Source organism: Coregonus clupeaformis, chromosome 2, assembly GCF_020615455.1.
Source record: "Coregonus clupeaformis isolate EN_2021a chromosome 2, ASM2061545v1, whole genome shotgun sequence".
Classification (NCBI taxonomy): Eukaryota; Metazoa; Chordata; class Actinopteri; order Salmoniformes; family Salmonidae; genus Coregonus; species Coregonus clupeaformis.
The window spans coordinates 35,428,459-35,448,440 of NC_059193.1; the positions used below are offsets into that span (position 1 = coordinate 35,428,459).

Here is a 19,982-nt window from a genome sequence, read left to right on the forward strand (position 1 = left end):
CTATGGAGCTGAAGGACCTGATGAAACGCCGGTAGAAATTAGTGAAGCCCAGGAAGCTCTGTAGGCCCTTGATGGTGGTGGGAACTGGCTATGACCTGATGGCGTCCGTCTTCACTCCTTCCATGAACACCCCCTGAGGACTGATCCGGTATCCGAGGTAGGAGATGGCCTGTTGGTGGAATTCGCATTTCTCCCCCTTCACCAACAGGCTGTGTTCCCGGAGGCGGAGTAGGACAGCTCGGACGTCCCTGACGCGCTCCTCGAACGTAGCCGAGTAGATCAGGATATCGTCGATGTACACCACCACCTGTCTACTCAGCATGTCCGGAACACGTCATTGACGAAGGACTGGAACACAGAAGGTGCGTTGGCGAGGCCGTAGGGCATGACGCAGTATTCATAGTGGCCTGAGGTAGTGCTGAATGCCGTCTTCCACTCGTCTCCTTCCCGGATTCGGTTGTAGGCACTCCTCAGGTCCAACTTGGTAAATTACCGGGCCTCTCGTAGCTGCTCGATGGTCGACGGAACCAGAGGGAGGGGGTACCGGTACTTGGGCCGGTAGTCAACACATGGTCTCAGTCCTACGTCTTTTTTGGCCACGAAGAAGACGCTGGCGGAGGCAGGAAAGGTAGAGCATCTGATGAACCCCTGTTTCAGGGTCTCCGCCACATACTGTAGCGCAATTCGATCCCCAGGACCACCCATATGTAAAAATGTATGCACACATGACTGTAAGTCGCTTTGGATAAAAGCGTCTGCTAAATGGCATATTATATTATTATACTTCTCCATGGCCTCAGTCCCCGCCATGGAAAGGGGGTAAATGCGACTTTTCGGGGGGTGTTGTCCCTCCAGCAGGTCAATGGCGCAGTCCCAGGGCCTGTGAGGAGGGAGACACGTAGCCTTTAATGAAGAGAAGACATCAGAGAGATCTGCATACTCACGTGGAATGTTGGGCTGGAGGGCGGACTCCGGACTCTCCACTAACGTGGAACAACAAACCACCGGCAGGCAGGTCTTCCGGCATGAGGTGGACCAGGCTGTGATCCTCTTGGTGCTCCAATTGATGGTGGGGTTGTGTAGTCTGAGCCAGGGCAATCCCAAGACGATCCGGTGAAGGGGTGACGTGACGGTTCAGGGCGGTGTTTGATCATCCCACGGAGGGAAAGGATGGGGGTGAGCGTCTCCTCCATCTACAACAGCGAGAGGGGCCCGCGTCTGAGTACGCTCTGAGCTTTCGCACGGTGGCGGCGTCTTCCGGCTGGAATGAGCATGCTCTGCGCATTGCCTTCAGGAGAGGCTTATGGGAGGACATCAAGACGGAACTTGCATGTCGGGACGACGAGATGGACCTTGATACCCTCATCACCACTATCCATCCATCTTGACGACATGTTGAGAGAGAGACGGCGTTCCCAACACCTCCCGAAGCCTCGGCGTTCCCAACACCTCCGGTAGTGTGGGAATGGTGATGGTGATGGGAAGAGTGACATGCGTAATGGTGGCTGATCAAAGGGGTTTATTGTCCAGTGAGGTGACTTGTAGCAGAGGTGGCAGTGGCCTGGTGGGCAACCCCCATTCAGAGACCAGCTCCCTATCTATAAGGTTCCCCGCCGATCCGGTGGTGCTCCGGTAGTGTGGGAATGGTGATGGTGATGGTGATGGGAAGAGTGACATGCGTAATGGTGCCTGATCAAAGGGGTTTATTGTCCAGTGAGGTGACGTGTAGCAGAGATGGCAGTGGCCCGGTGGGCAACCCCCATTCAGAGACCAGCTCCCTATCTATAAGGTTCCCCGCTGATCCGGAATCTATCATAGCAGTAGAAGTGGAAGAGAAGGAATAACCAGTCACCGTTATGGGAACTAAAAACAATGGTTTTGTGATAGGAGCTGACGTAACACTCACGGAGCGGCGACGGGAGTCATACCGCCTAGATAGGGAGCGGCCAGGAGATCTGTGGTCCGTGGTGGTGTAGGGGGTGCTGCCCACCTCCATGGGTGAGGACTCGGAAGCAGGGCGGCTTCTATAGCTCAGATGGGGTGAGTGTCGAGGCTCCGGGAGGTGTTGGGAACGCCGTCTCTCTCTCAACATGTCGTCAAGATGGATGGACGTGGTGATGAGGGTATCAAGGTCCATCTCGTCATCCCGACATGCAAGTTCCATCTTGATGTCCTCCCATAAGCCTCTCCTGGAGGCAGTGCGCAGAGCACGCTCATTCCAGCCGGAAGACGCCGCCACCGTGCGAAAGCTCAGAGCGTACTTGGACGCGGGCCCCTCTCGCTGTTGTAGATGGAGGAGACGCTCACCCCCATCCTTTTCCTCCGTGGGATGATCAAACACCGCCCTGAATCGAGCGAGGAAGGTGGGGTAGGGAAGCGCCACTGCCTCCTCTCCTTCCCAGACTGCCGTGGCCCAATCCAGCGCCTTTCCTTTAAGTAGCGAAATCACCAGCACTATCCTGGCTTGGTCAGATGGATATGCCCCAGGCTGACGCGCCAGATAAAGTGAAACCTGTAGCAGGAAGCCTCTACATTTACCGGTTTTCCGTCATAGTGCTCCAGTATGGCGAGGGTTCCGGCAGAAGTGGGTGATAGCACGGGAACAGGTGGATTGGGGGCACTCGCCGCTCCCTGAGGTTGAACCGGAGCACTGGGCAGATTATGCAGAGTTTGGAGCACTTCCTGCATGGTGGCGTTCAACTGGGCAAGCTGCTGCTGGTCGAGGCACTGGGAAACTTCTGCTGCATCCATTTTTGTTTGGTGTGTGATTCTGTGACGAGTACTGAGTATACGAAGAGGTAGGATGCAGACGCAGGAATTAAAAAGGTCAAGGTTTACTTAACAATGCAAAAGAGAAATAACAATGATAGAGTAAACGACACGAAGCTTAACAATTACACACACCATCATCCAGAACAGTCCAGGGCTAAATAGGGGTGGTGATGAGATGATGAGGTGCAGGTGCGCTGGAGGTGATTAGGGTGCGTTGGGTTTCCATTCCGGTGTTTTGCCGAGGTGGTGCGCTCAGACCAGTGGCTCAGTAGACCGGCGAATCAGAGCGCCGGAGGGGAGCAACGGGAGGAGACGTGACAGTGCTGAGGTCCAGTTTGTTAATATGAATAGTATTGATGACTGTGTTACAATCATGTTGGTAAGTTTGACTTGAGTGAAATATTATGTTTTGGTATTGTAATAATTTCTGTAACTGGTCTCATCAACTGCAGCTTGTGTTTAAATAGCTTAGTTGTTTATGAATTACACAATTGTCAGAAAGTGAGGATAAACCAGGCTAAGATGCTGCACCAGTCAACAGCCATCTTAGTGCAGAACAACATTGCCTGGACACATATGTATGATTTGGGGTGAGATTCAAAATAATATTGGAGATAAGGGCAAAGAGTAGCTAATACTGACAATCAAGGTAAAACATTTTTAAATAGCTATAACGTTCTACTTCTGTTTGATGAAACTGTCGCGGCATTATGCTATTGTATGACATTTCTGCATTGGTTTGATTAGCTAACGTAGTTAGCTATTGTGTTTGTATCCGATCTGTACTCATGCCTGTTAGATAGTTAATCTGCCTTAAATTGAATTGTGAATATGGCTGAAGTATGTTAAGGGTCAATGTTGTCAAGGTACAACGAGTTAGCTAGCTGGGCTGCTCGGACGAGACGTGAACCTGGGTCTGTATCGCATTAGTGGAAACCAAGACTGTTCTCAAGGTAGGTTTGCTGGTTTTGACTAACAGAAGTGACTTTTCATAGCAGGTTAGGATAACTTAAGCAGCAGGTTATGAGAATTAATGTGGCAGGTTAGGAGAAGTAGGCTAATGTTAGGAAAAGGTTAGCTAAAATGCTACAATTATCCCCGACCCAACTCAAACATATCTAGCTGTAACCAGGCCCTGAGAACAGTCTTGGTTTCCACTAATGCGATGCTGCAAACCCGGGTGCCTGGCTAGCTAGCTAGCTACCTAGCAACTAACATTATAACATCAAATAATGAAACATACAATTTCAATAAAGGCTATCTGCCTTGAATTGCATTTTTAATATGGCTTAGAACAAAAATATATTGAGCGTCAATATTGTCCGGATATTTGTATTTTGTATTGTATTTATTATGGATCCCCATTAGCTGCTGCCAAGGTAGCAGCTACTATTCCTGGGATCCAGCAAAATTAAGGCAGTTATACAATTTTAAAAACATTACAATACATTCACAACACATTAAGTGTGTGCCCTCAGGCCCCTACTCTACTAACACATATCTACAACACAAAATCCATGTCTACGTGTGTGTATAGTGCTTATGTCATCGTGTGTGTTTATGCATGTGTCTGTGCTCATGTTTGTGTTGCTTCACAGTCCCCGCTGTTCCATAAGGTGTATTGTTATCTGTTTTTTAAAATCTAATTTTACTGCTTGCATGAGTTACTTGATGTGGAATAGAGTTCCATGTAGTCATGACTTTATGTAGTACTGTGCGCCTTCCATAGTCTGTTCTGGACTTGGGGACTGTGAAGAGACCTCTGGTGGCATGTTTTGTGGGGTATGCGTGGGTGTCCGAGCTGGGTGCCAGTAGTTCAAACAGACAGTTCGGTGCATTCAACGTGTCAATACCTCTCACAAATACAATTATTGATAAAGTCAATCTCTCCTCCACTTTCAGCCAGGAGAGAATGACATGCATATTATTATTATTATTATTATTATTATTATTATTATTATTATTATTATTATTATTATTGGGGGGTAGATCAGCTTTAATATTGCAGATTGATTGTAACTTCCATCGATGTAATTGTCTGCATCACTTCCAATTTTCTCGCAAATATATTTATATACATATACATATATACACATACTCCTGTACTCCTGAGTGGTGCAGTGGTCTAAGGCACTGCATCGCAGTGCTAACTGTGCCACTAGAGATCCTGGTTCAAATCCAGGCTCTGTCGCAGCCGGCCGCGACTGGGAGACTCATGGGCGGCGCACAAGTCGTCCAGGGTAGGGGAGGGAATGGCCGGCAGGGATGTAGCTCAGTTGATAGAGCATGGCGTTTGCAACGCCAGGGTTGTGGGTTTGATTCCCACGGGGGGCCAGTATAAAAAATAAAATAAAATAAATGTATTCACTAACTCTAAGTCGCTCTGGATAAGAGCGTCTGCTAAATGACTAAAATGTACATAAATACATACAGTGGGGAAAAAAAGTATTTAGTCAGCCACCAATTGTGCAAGTTCTCCCACTTAAAAAGATGAGAGAGGCCTGTAATTTTCATCATAGGTACACGTCAACTATGACAGACAAATTGAGAATTTTTTTTCCAGAAAATCACATTGTAGGATTTTTAATGAATTTATTTGCAAATTATGGTGTAAAATAAGTATTTGGTCACCTACAAACAAGCAAGATTTCTGGCTCTCACAGACCTGTAACTTCTTCTTTAAGAGGCTCCTCTGTCCTCCACTCGTTACCTGTATTAATGGCACCTGTTTGAACTTGTTATCAGTATAAAAGACACCTGTCCACAACCTCAAACAGTCACACTCCAAACTCCACTATGGCCAAGACCAAAGAGCTGTCAAAGGACACCAGAAACAAAATTGTAGACCTGCACCAGGCTGGGAAGACTGAATCTGCAATAGGTAAGCAGCTTGGTTTGAAGAAATCAACTGTGGGAGCAATTATTAGGAAATGGAAGACATACAAGACCACTGATAATCTCCCTCGATCTGGGGCTCCACGCAAGATCTCACCCCGTGGGGTCAAAATGATCACAAGAACGGTGAGCAAAAATCCCAGAACCACACGGGGGGACCTAGTGAATGACCTGCAGAGAGCTGGGACCAAAGTAACAAAGCCTACCATCAGTAACACACTACGCTGCCAGGGACTCAAATCCTGCAGTGCCAGACGTGTCCCCCTGCTTAAGCCAGTACATATCCAGGCCCGTCTGAAGTTTGCTAGAGTGCATTTGGATGATCCAGAAGAGGATTGGGAGACTGTCATATGGTCAGATGAAACCAAAATATAACTTTTTGGTAAAAACTCAACTCGTCGTGTTTGGAGGACAAAGAATGCTGAGTTGCATCCAAAGAACACCATACCTACTGTGAAGCATGGGGGTGGAAACATCATGCTTTGGGGCTGTTTTTCTGCAAAGGGACCAGGACGACTGATCCGTGTAAAGGAAAGAATGAATGGGGCAATGTATTGTGAGATTTTGAGTGAAAACCTCCCTTCCATCAGCAAGGGCATTGAAGATGAAACGTGGCTGGGTCTTTCAGCATGACAATGATCCCAAACACACCGCCCGGGCAACGAAGGAGTGGCTTCGTAAGAAGCATTTCAAGGTCCTGGAGTGGCCTAGCCAGTCTCCAGATCTCAACCCCATAGAAAATCTTTGGAGGGAGTTGAAAGTCTGTGTTGCCCAGCGACAGCCCCAAAACATCACTGCTCTAGAGGAGATCTGCATGGAGGAATGGGCCAAAATACCAGCAACAGTGTGTGAAAACCTTGTGAAGACTTACAGAAAACGTTTGACCTGTGTCATTGCCAACAAAGGGTATATAACAAAGTATTGAGAAACTTTTGTTATTGACCAAATACTTATTTTCCACCATAATTTGCAAAGAAATTCATTAAAAATCCTACAATGTGATTTTCTGGATATTTTTTTCTCATTTTGTCTGTCATAGTTGACGTGTACCTATGATGAAAATTACAGGCCTCTCTCATCTTTTTAAGTGGGAGAACTTGCACAATTGGTGGCTGACTAAATACTTTTTTTCCCCACTGTATGTAGCTTAAGAAACAAGGTTCATGAAATCAATAATTTGCTAGTAACAGATGACATTCATATTCTGACAATCTCTGAAACTCACTTAGATAATACCTTTTATGATACAGTGGTAGCAATACATGGTTATAAGATCTACATAAAAGCCAAAGTTGGAGGTGTGGCCGTTTATATTCAGAACATTTACATTTTTACATTTTAGTCATTTAGCAGACGCTCTTATCCAGAGCGACTTACAATTATATTTTTTAGACTGGCCCCCCGTGGGAATCGAACCCACAACCCTGGCGTTGCAAACGCCATGCTCTATCAACTGAGCTACATCCCTGCCGGCCATTCCCTCCCCTACCCTGGGCCAATTGTGCACCGCCCATGAGTCTCCCGGTCGCGGCCGGCTGCGACAGAGCCTGGATTCAAACCAGGATCTCTAGTGGCACAGTTAGCACTGCGATGCAGTGCCTTAGACCACTGCGCCACTCAGGAGAACAAGGAACCACATTCCTGTAAAGCTTAGAGAGGATCTCATGTTAAATACTGTTGAAGTAATATGGCTACAGGTTCATCTGCCTCACCTAAAGCCCATTCTGGTGGGAACCTGCTATAGACCACCAAGTGCTATCAGTCAGTATCTGGATAACGAGTGAAATGCTTGATAATGTACACTACCAGTCAAAAGTTTGGACACACCTACTCATTCAAGTGTTTTTCTTTATTTTGACTATTTGTTACATTGTAGAATAATAGTGAAGACATCAAAACTATGAAATAGCACGTATGGAATCATGTAGTAACCAAAAGGGTGTTAAACAAATTATGTGGGAATGTTGGAAAAGCATTCCAGGTGAAGCTGGTTGAGATAATGCCAAGAGTGTGCAAAGCTGTCATCAAGGCAAAGGGTTGCTACTTTGAAGAATCTCAAATCTCAAATATATTTTGATTTGTTTAACACTGTTTTGGTTAATACATGATTCCATATGTGCTATTTCATAGTTTTGATGTCTTCACTATTATTCTACAATGTAGAAAATAGTAAAAATAAAGAAAAACCCTGGAATGAGTAGGTGCCCAAACTTTTGACTGGTACTGTATGCGTTATGGATTTACACCCCCTGCTATGTTGTGGATAAAGATTTACCTGTCTAACAGAACACAGAGGGTGTTCTTTAGTGGAAGCCTATACAACATAATCCAGGTAGAATCAGGAATTCCCCAGGGCAGCTGTCTAGGCCCCTTACTCTTTTCAGCCTTTACTAACGACATGACACTGGCTTTGAGTAAAGCCAGTTTGTCTATGTATGCAGATGACTCAACACTACACACATCAGCTACTACAGCGACTGTGTCAAGGTGACGTGTAGGTGGTGAGCGAAGTCAAGCACAGGACACCGAGCTACTGGCAGACGTACTTTACTACACAGTAAAGGAACATACAAAACAAAACCTCCTAACAGGGAGGAAACAATACTCGCATACAAACAGCAATGCCGACCTTACGGAAAACAATCACACACAATAACCAATAAGAGACAGGGGGTTATAAAGGGAACATAATGTAACATAATGGAAAACAGGTGTAAACAACGTGCGGCTCCAGCCGTGCACCGACCCCGGCCTCGTTGACGGCCAGGAGGACGCGGAGCAGGGCGAGTCGGACGACTCCGGTGGAAATCCCTCAACATGGAGGGATCTAGGATGTCCCTCCTAGGGACCCAGCACTGTTCCTCTGGACCGTACCCCTCCTACTCCACGAGATACTGCAGGCCCCCCATCCGACGCCTCGAATCCAAGATGGAACGGACTGAGTACGCCGGAGCCCCCTTGATGTCCAACGGGGGCGGAGGAGCCTCTCGTACCTCACTCTCCTGGAGTGGACCAGCTACTACCTGCCTGAGGAGAGACACATGGAACGAGGGGTTAAGGCGGTAATTAATTGGCAGTTGTAACCTATAGCATACCTCGTTCAATCTCCTCAGGACTTTAAATGGTCCCACAAACCGCCGACCCAGCTTCCGGCAGGGCAGGCGAAGGGGCAGGTTTCGGGTCGAGAGCCAGACCCGATCTCCTGGTGCATCCACCGGAGCCTCACTGTGGTGGCGATCGGCGCTCGCCTTTTGCCGCCTGATAGCCCGCTGCAGATGGACATGCGCAGCTTTCCAGGTTTCTTCCGAGCGCCAAAACCACTCGTCCACCGCAGGGGCTTCGATCTGGCTCTGATGCCAAGGTGCTAGGACCGGCTGATAACCTAGCACACACTGGAAAGGCGTAAGGTTAGTTGAGGAGTGGCGGAGTGAGTTTTGGGCTATCTCAGCCCAGGGGATATATCCCGACCACTCCTCCTGCCGGTCCTGGCAATAGGACCTCAGAAACCTACCCACATCCTGGTTCACTCTCTCCACCTGCCCATTACTCTAGGGGTGAAAACCTGAGGTAAGGCTAATCGAGACCCCCAGACGTTCCATAAACGCCCTCCAGACTCTAGAGGTGAACTGGGGACCCCGATCAGACACTATATCCTCAGGTACCCCGTAGTGCCGGAAGACGTGTGTAAACAGGGCGTCAGCAGTTTGTAGGGTTGTAGGGAGACCTGGCATAGGAATGAGACGGCAGGCCTTCGAAAACCGATCCACAACGACCAAGATCGTCGTGTTCCCCTGGGAGGGGGGAAGGTCCGTGACAAAATCCACCGATAGGTGAGACCACGGCCATTGTGGAACAGGGAGGGGTTGTAACTTCCCTCTGGGCAGGTGTCTAGGCGCCTTACACTGGGCGCACACCGAGCAGGAGGAAACATAAACCCTCACATCCTTAGCTAAAGTGGGCCACCAGTACTTCCCGCTAAGGCAGTGCACTGTCCGACCAATACCAGGATGACCAGAGGAGGGTGACATGTGAGCCCAATACATCAATCGATCACGAACCTCGAGCGGCACGTACTTCCGACACTCTGGACACTGTGGGGGAGTAGGATCGGTACGTAACGCCCGCTCGATGTCCGCATCAACCTCCCACACCACCGGTGCCACCAGACAAGACTCCGGAAGTATGGGAGTGGGCTCAATGGACCTCTCCTCTGTGTCATATAGTCGGGACAGGGCGTCTGCCTTAGTGTTCTGTGACCCTGGTCTATAGATGAGTTTAAATACAAATCGGGTAAAAAACATAGCCCACCTTGCCTGGCAAGTGTTCAGCCTCCTCGCTGCCCGGATGTACTCCAGGTTACGATGGTCAGTCAGAATGAGAAAAGGGTGTTTAGCCCCCTCAAGCCAATGCCTCCACACCTTCAGGGCTTGAACCACAGCTAACAGCTCCCTGTCCCCCACGTCATTATTGCGCTCCGCCGGACTGAGCTTCTTAGAATAGAAAGCACAGGGGCGGAGTTTTGGTGGCGTACCCGCGCGCTGAGACAGTACAGCACCGATCCCAGCCTCGGACACATCCACTTCAACTTGGAACGCCAAAGAGGGATCCGGATGTGCCAGCACCGGAGCCGAGGTAAACAGGTCCTTCAGATGTCTAAAAGCCCTGTCCGCCACAGCCGACCACTGCAGACGCACCGGACCACCCTTTAGCAGGGAGGTAATTGGAGCTGCTACATGTCCAAAGCCCCGGATAAACCTCCGGTAGTAGTTGGCAAAACCCAAGAACCGCTGCACCTCCTTCACCGTGGTGGGTGTCTGCCAATTACGCATGGCCGAAATGCGGTCAATCTCCATCTCCACCCCTGACGCGGACAACCGATGTCCCAGGAAAGAGATGGACTCCTGGAAGAACAGATATTTCTCCGCATTCGCATACAGGTCATGCTCCAACAGTCTACCAAGCACCCGACAAACCAGGGACACATGCTCGGCTCGTGTAGCGGAGTATATTAGAATGTCATCAATATACACCACTACACCCTGTCCATGCAAGTCCCAGAAAATCTCGTCCACAAACGATTGGAAGACTGAAGGAACATTCATTAAACCGTATGGCATGACGAGGTACTCATAGTGACCCGAGGTGGTACTGAATGCTGTCTTCTACTCATCTCCCTCCCTAATGCGCACCAGGTTGTACGCGCTCCTGAGATCCAATTTTGTGAAGAATCGCGCCCCGTGTAATGACTCCGTCATACTAGCAATCAGAGGGAGGGGATAGCTGTATTTGATTGTGATCTGATTGAGACCACGGTAATTGATACACGGGCGTAAACCCCCATCCTTCTTCTTCACAAAAAATAAACTTGATGACGCAGGGGAAGTGGACGGCCGTATGTATCCCTGTCTCAGAGATTCGGTGACATATGTCTCCATAGCCGCCATCTCCTCCTGAGACAGAGGATACACATGACTACGAGGAAGTGCAGCGCCTACTTGGAGGTCTATCGCACAATCCCCCTGTCGATGAGGTGGTAATTGAGTCGCCTTCTTTTTACAGAAGGCGAGTGCCAAATCGGCATACTCAGGTGGAATGTGCATGGTGGGAACTTGGTTCGGGCTTTCCACCGTCGTTGCCCCTACGGAAACACCTACACACCGCCCGAAACACTGATCAGACCATCCCTTTAGAGCCCTCTGTTGCCATGAAATGTTGGTGTCATGAGATGTTAACCAGGGAAGCCCCAACACCACGGGAAACGCAGGAGAATCAATCAAATACAAACGTAGTATCTCCTCATGGCCCTCCTGCGTTTTCATCCTGAGAGGCGCTGTGACTTCCCTAATCAATCCTGACCCCAAAGGGCGGCTATCTAGGGCATGGATGGGGAAGGGCACATCAACAGGTACAATAGGAATCCCTAACTTATAGGTGAATTGGCGATCGATAAAATTCCCAGCTGCGCCTGAATCTACTAGCGCCTTATGCTGGGAGTGAGGAGAAACCTGGGAAACACAACTTTAATACACATATGCGCAACAGAGAGCTCTGGGTGAGTTGGGTGCCTACTCACCTGGAATGACTCATCAGTGCGCTGCCTATTGCCTCGATTCCTAGGAGACCCTCCCCAGCACCGACCAGCAGTGTGTCCTCTGCGGCCACAGTTGGTGCAGGGGACGGCCTCTCTCCTGGTCTCTCTCCTGGTCTCCCTAGCACCAGCACCTCCGAGCTCCATAGGGGTCGGCTCGAAAGTGCTGAGGGATGGAATGGACGGCCCTGAATCCGGACGTCCGCGGGTAGCCAACAGGGAATCCAGGCGAATGGACATGTCCACCAGTTGATCGAAGCTGATGTTGGTGTCCCTGCAGGCCAATTCCCGACGCACGTCCTCTCTCAGGCTACATCTGTAGTGGTCGATGAGGGCCCTCTCATTCCATCCCACGTTGGCAGCCAGCGTCCGGAAGTCCAGTGCAAACTCCTGTGCGCTCCTCCTCCCCTGTCTGAGGTGGAATAGACGCCCACCCGTCGCTTTACCCTCTGGTGGATGATCGAATACTGCCCTGAAGCGGCAGGTGAACTCTGCATAGTTGACAGTAGCGGCGTCTATTCCCCCCCCCACTCGGTGTTGGCCCACTCCAGCGCCTTGCCGGACAGACAGGAGATGAGAGCGGACACGCTCTCGTATACCGAGGGCACCGGGTGGATGGTTGCCAGGTAGAGTTCAACCTGGAGCAGGAAACCCTGACACCCGGCAGCTGTGCCATCATAAGCCCTCGGGAGCGAGAGCCGAATCCCACTGGACCCCGGAGGTGAAGCGATGGGCATCGCCGATGGTGGTGGTATCGTCGGAGGAGGTGTAGGCAGACCCCCTCTTTCCCATCGCTCCATAGTGCTCACCACCCGTTCCATGGCGGGAAACAATCCCACACAATAACCAATGAGAGACAGGGGGTTATAAAGGGAATACAATGTAACATAATGGGAAACAGGTGTAAACAATAAAGACCAAACAAGACGACCACCGAAACATAGATTGGTAGCAGCTAGTACTCCGGGGACGACGTACGCCGAAGCCTGCCCGAGCAAGGAGGAGGAGCAGCCTCGGCTGAATCCGTGACAGACTGAAATGACTGCAACACATAACAAAGAGCTGCAGTTAGTTTCAGAATGGGTGGCAAGGAATAAGTTAGTCCTAAATATTTCAAAAACTAAACACATTGTATTTGGGACAAATCATTCACTAAACCCTAAACCTCAATTAAATATTTTAATGACTAATGTGGAAAATGAGCAAGTTGAGGTGACTAAACTGCTTGGAGTACCCTGGATTGTAAACTGTCATGGTCAAAACATATTGATACAACAGTAGCTAAGGGGAGAAGTCTGTCCGTAATAAAGCGCTGTTCTGCCTTCTTAACAGCATTATCAACAAGGCAGGTCCTACAGGCCCTAGTTTTGTCGCACCTGGACTACTGTTCAGTCATGTGGTCAGGTCCCACAAAGAGGGACTTAGGAAAATTGCAGTTGGCTCAGAACAGGGCAGCACGGCTGGCCCTTGGATGTACACAGAGAGCTAACATTAATAATATGCATGTCAATCTCTCCTGGCTCAAAATGGAGGAGAGATTGACTTCATCACTACTTGTATTTGTGAGAAGTATTGACATGTTGAATGCACCAAGCATGAACTACTGGCACACAGCTCAGACACCCATGCATACCCCACAAGACATGCCACCAGAGGTCTCTTCACAGTCCAGAACAGACTATGGGAGGCACACAGTACTACATAGAGCCATGACTACATGGAACTCTATTCCCCATCAAGTAACTCATGCAAGCAGTAAAATTAGATTTAAAAAATAGATAAAAATACACCTTATGGAACACCGGCGACTGTGAAGCAACACAAACATAGGCACAAACACATGGAAACAAACACACGATAACATACGCACTATACACACGTACACATGGATTTTGTGTTGTAGATATGTTGTAGTAGTATAGTAGGGGCCTGAACGGACACACTTAATGTGTTTTGAAATCTGTTGTGAACGTATTGTAATGTTTTTTAAATTGTACAACTGCCTTAATTTTGCTGGATACTATTTCTGCCATATATGCCTTCAAACTATCTTAAAACCCCTTACGTATGCCCTTACCTAAGGAAATATTTGAGGGGCTCTATGCAACGCCCTTAAACAATTCCCTTAGGTAAGGTAAACATTTTCCTTAAGGGAAATACTTAAGATTTTTTATGCAACTGGGCCCAGCTCAAAACAGATTGCTCTCCAATGAGGACATGCTGCATTTCTCACTTTGAATGAGACTGTATGATCTGTAATCCTAATTCTGTTTATCTTTTTCTGTTTCTCCTTCAACAAAAATGAAATATTAGCCTCTTAGCACCATGTATAATTAGTTAGCTTTCCTTCCTTGTTTGCTTTAAAAGATAGCTTAGAAAATATTGTTTTTAATTAAATCAACAACACCTGTCTCGAATATTCAAACAGAAGGAATCAAATCAAATGTTATTTGCCACATGCGCCAAATACAACAGGTGTAGACATTACAGTGAAATGCTTACTTACAAGCCCTTAACCAACAATGCAGTTTTTAAGAAAATTGTGTTAAGTAAAAAAAAAGTGTTAAGTAAAAAAGAGATAAGTAAAAAACAGCAAATAATTAAAGAGTAGCAGTAAAATAAAATAACAGTAGGGATGCTATATACAGGGGGTACCGGTACAGAGTCAATGTGCGGGGGCACCTGTTAGTCGAGGTAATTGAGGTAATATGTACATGTGGGTATAGTTAAAGTGACTATGCATAAATAATAAACCGAGTAGCAGCAGTGTAAAAGAGGGGGATGGGGTGGGGTGGGGTGTGATGGTGGGGTAGGGTGGGGAGCAATGCAAATAGTCCGGGTAGCCATGATTAGCTGTCTTATGGCTTGGGGGTAGAAGCTGTTAAGAAGTATTTTGGCGTTCCGGTACTGCTTGCTGTGCGGTAGCAGAGAGAACAGTCTATGACTAGGGTGGCTGGAGTCTTTGATCATTTTTGGGCCTTCCTCTGACACCGCCTGGTATAGAGGTACTGGATGGCAGGAAGCTTGCCCCAGTGATGTACTGGGCCATACGCACTACCCTCTGTAGTGCCTTGCGGTCAGAGGCCGAGCAGTTGCCATACCAGGCGGTGATGCAACCAGTCAGGATGCTCTCGATGGAGCAGCTGTAGAACTTTTGGAGGATCTGAGGACCCATGCAAAATATTTTCAGTCTCCTGAGGGGGAATAGGCTTTGTCGTGCCCTCTTCACGACTGTCTTGGTGTGTTTGGACCATGATAGTTTGTTGGTGATGTGGACACCAAGGAACTTGAAGCTCTCAACCTGTTCCACTACAGCCCCGTCGATGAGAATGGGGGCGTGCTCAGTCCTCTTTTTTTTCCATGTAGTCCATAATCATCTCCTTTGTCTTGATCACTTTGAGGGAGAGGTTGTTATCCTGGCACCACACGGCCAGGAAGTGGTCATAATTAATCGTTCTCTGTGATTCGAGTGTCACTGTTGACAACTTTGTGTAATTTCTTGGAGGTCCTTTCAAAATGTGCCTATTGGATAATGCTAATATTTCAAAACCCCTTTTCCGAAAAACTAGCGAACCGATCGCGGCGCCATCTGGTGACCATTTAGGGAATAGCGTTTTCAGCTGAGGTCCCATATGTTGTTCAGGAATATGGAGTATTGACTAGGGCTGTTGTGGTGACCGTATTACCGCCACACCAGCGGTCACGAGTCATGAAGGCAGTCAAATTCCACGTGACCGTTTAGTCACGGTAATTAGGATTCTCCAAGCTCTGATACTGCTGATTGTCATTAATAGCCTACCAAATTGCTAACTGGCTGCTACTCAGCACTCTATTGTCATTCTAATCACTCTGACATCAATGCAAATGTAATCGGATATCTAATCAAACACTTCATGAGAGCCCATGAGCTCATGTTGCACAACATTTCTGTAGGCTATGCAATTGTGCGAGAAAACAGAGTGATGGCCTCTACCAAAAAGAGGAGGATCTCTCAGCTTTCTTTAGGTCAGGCCTACTATATTTATTTCTCAACTTTCCTAATATTATGCACATTGCTTATCTTTACAACAGGAATATAGCCTACCTGGCTGGCATGAAAATGAACCACGGGAAAAGCGTCCTCCATTCGCTATTTAAGTGCATAGATGACATTTTTTCCCCGCTGCCCCTGTTTCGAGACAGGTGCATGAGAATGGTCCATTCTAAATCAAAACAAATCACACATATATGATTTAGTATATGTAAAGACAAGATTAAATCAAGAATAGTCTGATGGTTTGTATCACAACTAAACTGGCCAAATAACTTCTTAAAATTAAGCACATTAATCCGCTTTACAAGGGGTGTAGAGCCTAACTGGCATACATAAGCAGTGTGTGTTTCAGGTTTGGGGAAGATAATTTTCACCATAAAAATGCACCTTTATAATAAAAGCATTACATGCATAATTGCATTTGCTGTCACTTTTGATAATGGTGTTCTCCTGCTAATGGAACATTCGCTCTTATAGCCTACTGCCATGTGCGCATTGCTGCGCTTATAATGTGAAGAAATAGCCTAATAGTTTATCAACATTTTAAGCTAAACGTTCTGATCTGTTGCATCAGCCACAGGTTTTTTGATGCTAGTGGTTGTATTAATTTGGGATCTATCGCATCCCACAACTGTCCCAGACTATGTTTGGATTATTTATTCTCGCACAGAATAGAATAGGTCAACTTTTGTACAATGGGGGATAGTAGATTGACATAGGCTAGTGTTTTTGCTGTTCGTTAGGCCTACTCATCTTGTTGGCTGATGAAAAGCAAATGTCGACAGTTATTACAATATCTTCAGTATGCACCGTGGATTTGAATAAGGACACACACAGTTGCGTCCCCGATGTGTCTGTCTTCACTTGTAGCCTGTGAGAAAGACCCGATCACTGATGGAGAGCCATGTGAGTGAGAGGTGCTTCGGAGCGTGCAGCACTCAGGGAGAAGGGCACAGCGCAGCAGTCCAGGCCAAGGGCACAACGGCCACTGGCCGCAAAAGGCATGGATTTTTTTAGGGTGCATTACGGCCACACAAAGGGGATGCCCCCGTGAAATTCGAGGCATTATCAAGTGCATGTAAAATTGTGAAAGAGAGATCGATGAAGTGTGTAGAGCCTGCGCAAAAATGAAAGCAGAGCTCATGCCTTTCAAGCAACTTTTTTCAAATCATCATTAGCGTCGCATCATGCAGCCTTACAATGTATTAAAAATCAAAACATATAGCCCAACGTTCTTAGAACAACTAAAGTTACATTAATAACTGTAAATTAAGTATAAGGAGTACCTATTTCTTTGTTAACCGCTCAACACAGAATGTACGCACTCCCTCAAATTATTTGGAGAAAATATATTTTCTATTCAGCTTTGTTCAATTGTATTCTTCATACTATAAAATAATGCCATAGAATTCTAAGCAAATCTTGTCTGCTAAATGAACTAGTGTGGCCCACAGCCATTTGGCATAGCCAGATCAGGACCTAACATAAGGACAACTCAGAGTATGCTATTCTGTTCTTCTGAAATAGACTCAATTTTCTTCATATCATGCTTTTTTTTAGACCTGTCTAAAATAAATAATGGATTTATTGTAAAGGTGTAGGCTATATTACATGGATTTATTGTACTTTTTAAAATGTAGATGTTCTAATGGTCTGCATCAGTGGCTTGTAGGCTATGTGTGGAAGCCAGGAGATGCTAAATGTGTTTATGTTCATTAACGGTCAATTACCGTGAGGCTGACAGTTATTTGCTTGACACAGTTATTTGCTTGACAATCACCGGCTGATGAAATTTCGAGACCGCCACAGCCCTAGTATTGACAGATAAAAAAGGAGGGGAAAAACTCACTTTAACATGCATTGGCCAATCAAAACCTAATGTAGACGCGAATATAATCCAACCCTACCACTCCAGTATCAGCAATTTTAGGGTTTTTCTGTATAGTTGTCTAAGGTTGATGGGGCATATTACTCTGTTTTAATATAACTCCTTAATCACTATGATAAATAAAACAGATTTTCTTGAGTGTACTTTTAACAGAGCTGAGATTTACTTTGAAGTGCAAAGTGTAGCAATACAGGTACAATCAGTCATTGACACAGACATGGTGGCGTAGCAGGAAGCTCGGAATACTGTGAACCAAGAGGTTGGGAGTTCAAATCCCAGGTGAGGACATGCCAAAAAACAAGGACTGTATAAATGAACACGCACAATGTAATCATGTATGTCAAATATGTAAATTGAAAAACATTGTGTGTGTGTAATTAATTCCACAGCCTTTTTTAATTAAGATGCCCAAATAAGTTGAGCAAACACATCATTACAATCATTTTAGCAAATCTTTCTCAAGTTGGAGCTAAGTTTGGGTCAACTAAAAGAGTTAAGTTCAGGTATCACTTTGACCGAAAAGTTGAGTAAACTAAAAATGGCTGTGGAACCAGTTACTTAATAATAACTAGTGTACAGTACACCAAACCCTGCAGTGTTGAGTATCGACTACACCTCTGAGTAACCTCTCTACGCCTGGCTGTCAGCACTATCTATTCTCCATCTACTCTTTTCACAGGCCTCTTTCCATTACCACCAAATCGAGCTTTAGGTGTCCATACAGATGTAGGATCTTAATTGTATCACTCTTTTGTTGTTGGAGCGGCATCTTTTGTCAAACTGGGAAAGCTGTTCTGACTTTGTGGCTGTGTTATCTAGTGGATATCATAAATGTCCTGGTTGCTAAAATACTACACTGTTCGCTCAATTTCAGTTTATGTGAGAAAACAAGCACTGAATAGTGTAGGGAATGATTGTAACATCAAAATATCGGTTTTACAGCTGTTTGAAGCTGGTGGACCAAAACCGAAAGTAAATGTTGTTTTGGTCCACCAGCTTCAAACAGCTGTAAAAACTATGAGAACTATGAAAACACTGAAAGGGTACAAAGATCACTTACCCCACATGCATTAGGGAGGTTTTCAAATAAGGCCTGACCTGCACTGACTTTGTGCTTGACACCCCTCACAGTCCCATTTTTGCTGAGGATGTTGACACGCTTGTGGCTAATCGGTGCTCTGTCCTTTGAGGCCCCAGCATACATGAGCAGATCATCCCACTCATTCTCGCTATCATCCAACTCGGAGCCCAGAAACCCATGCAGAAAACCATGTCTGTTAGCATCTCCACTTGTGGAAGGCGTACTGGCCCGGTCCGCATCCGAACTACTGGTACAATCTGAATCTAACGAGTCAGATGGCCCCTTATCTTTAAAAATCTCCTTCAGCACCCGACCACTGTTCCCCGAAGCCACGCGGAACCTCACCCGCTTCTGGGGCATCTCTTCGCCCGGCGGTGTTTTCATTGTCCCCTCCATTGGAAAACCCAGTAGTAGATTACATAGTCCAGAAAGGCGCTTTGCAGTCCCCTTCTTCTTTCATTCAAAGCTTAACATAACCACCTAGACTAGACAAAAAACAAATCCTCATGGATTACTAAAGAGTAATCCTCAGAGTTTGAAGAGTTCTAAAAAAGACTGGCAGTCCTAAACTGCCTCACTCTTGGAGTTACAGTACAGGACCAGTAAATAATGCATGTATTTCTACCATGGTAACAGAGAAAAGCGACCTAAAGAAAACCGATAGCCCCTGCTGAATAATTCATCACACTTTGCAGTTTTCTTAGAAGCTTTGACAAAACACCTTTTTTATGGGGGTACATCAAACAACAACATTCTCTTTTCCTTTTTCTCTGTAAGATGGATCAGTAGAGCAATAGGGTAGCTTATCTGAGGGTCATAATTGGTTCTTCATCAACGCTATGACTGTTGCAGTACTGTTTCGAGTCTCTAACCTGTCTCCAACCTGCCAGAATTGTACAAAGTCACTTTTGCCTGAACAAGGTACACTTTCACATTGGACTTGTGTGACTGATTTTCAATAAGGATCTGATTTGAACCGGTGATCATTCATTACATAATGTGTCTGTTTAGGAAAAACATCCAATCTATTGTTTACAGACATCCCAAGTCTCCAAGACAAACACGCACCATGGATAAGCAAACTTGTGGACATTTGAATTGTGTGAAGGTCGGGGCATTGTGCTTTGCAGTAAGTGCCTCCTTAGAATTCAGTTTTGACTGCATGCACACACCTGTTGAGCATGAATGAATGACATAAAGGGACGTCCGTCCATCCTTTGTCCTC

General features: G+C 46.5%; 1 protein-coding gene across 1 annotated transcript in view; it reads right to left on the minus strand.

Moving 5' to 3' along the window:
- Window positions 1-19,141, minus strand: part of LOC121535902 (glutaredoxin domain-containing cysteine-rich protein 1-like) — a 38,651-nt gene extending 19,510 nt beyond the window's left edge. The window contains exons 1-2 of the mRNA XM_041843124.1: window positions 18,742-19,141; window positions 15,057-15,064 (exon numbers count right to left, since the gene is read on the minus strand). Of these exons, the coding sequence (XP_041699058.1) occupies window positions 15,057-15,064; window positions 18,742-19,141 (408 nt within the window). The remainder of the gene's footprint in view (window positions 1-15,056; window positions 15,065-18,741) is intronic.
- Between the last annotated feature and the right edge of the window lie 841 nt (window positions 19,142-19,982).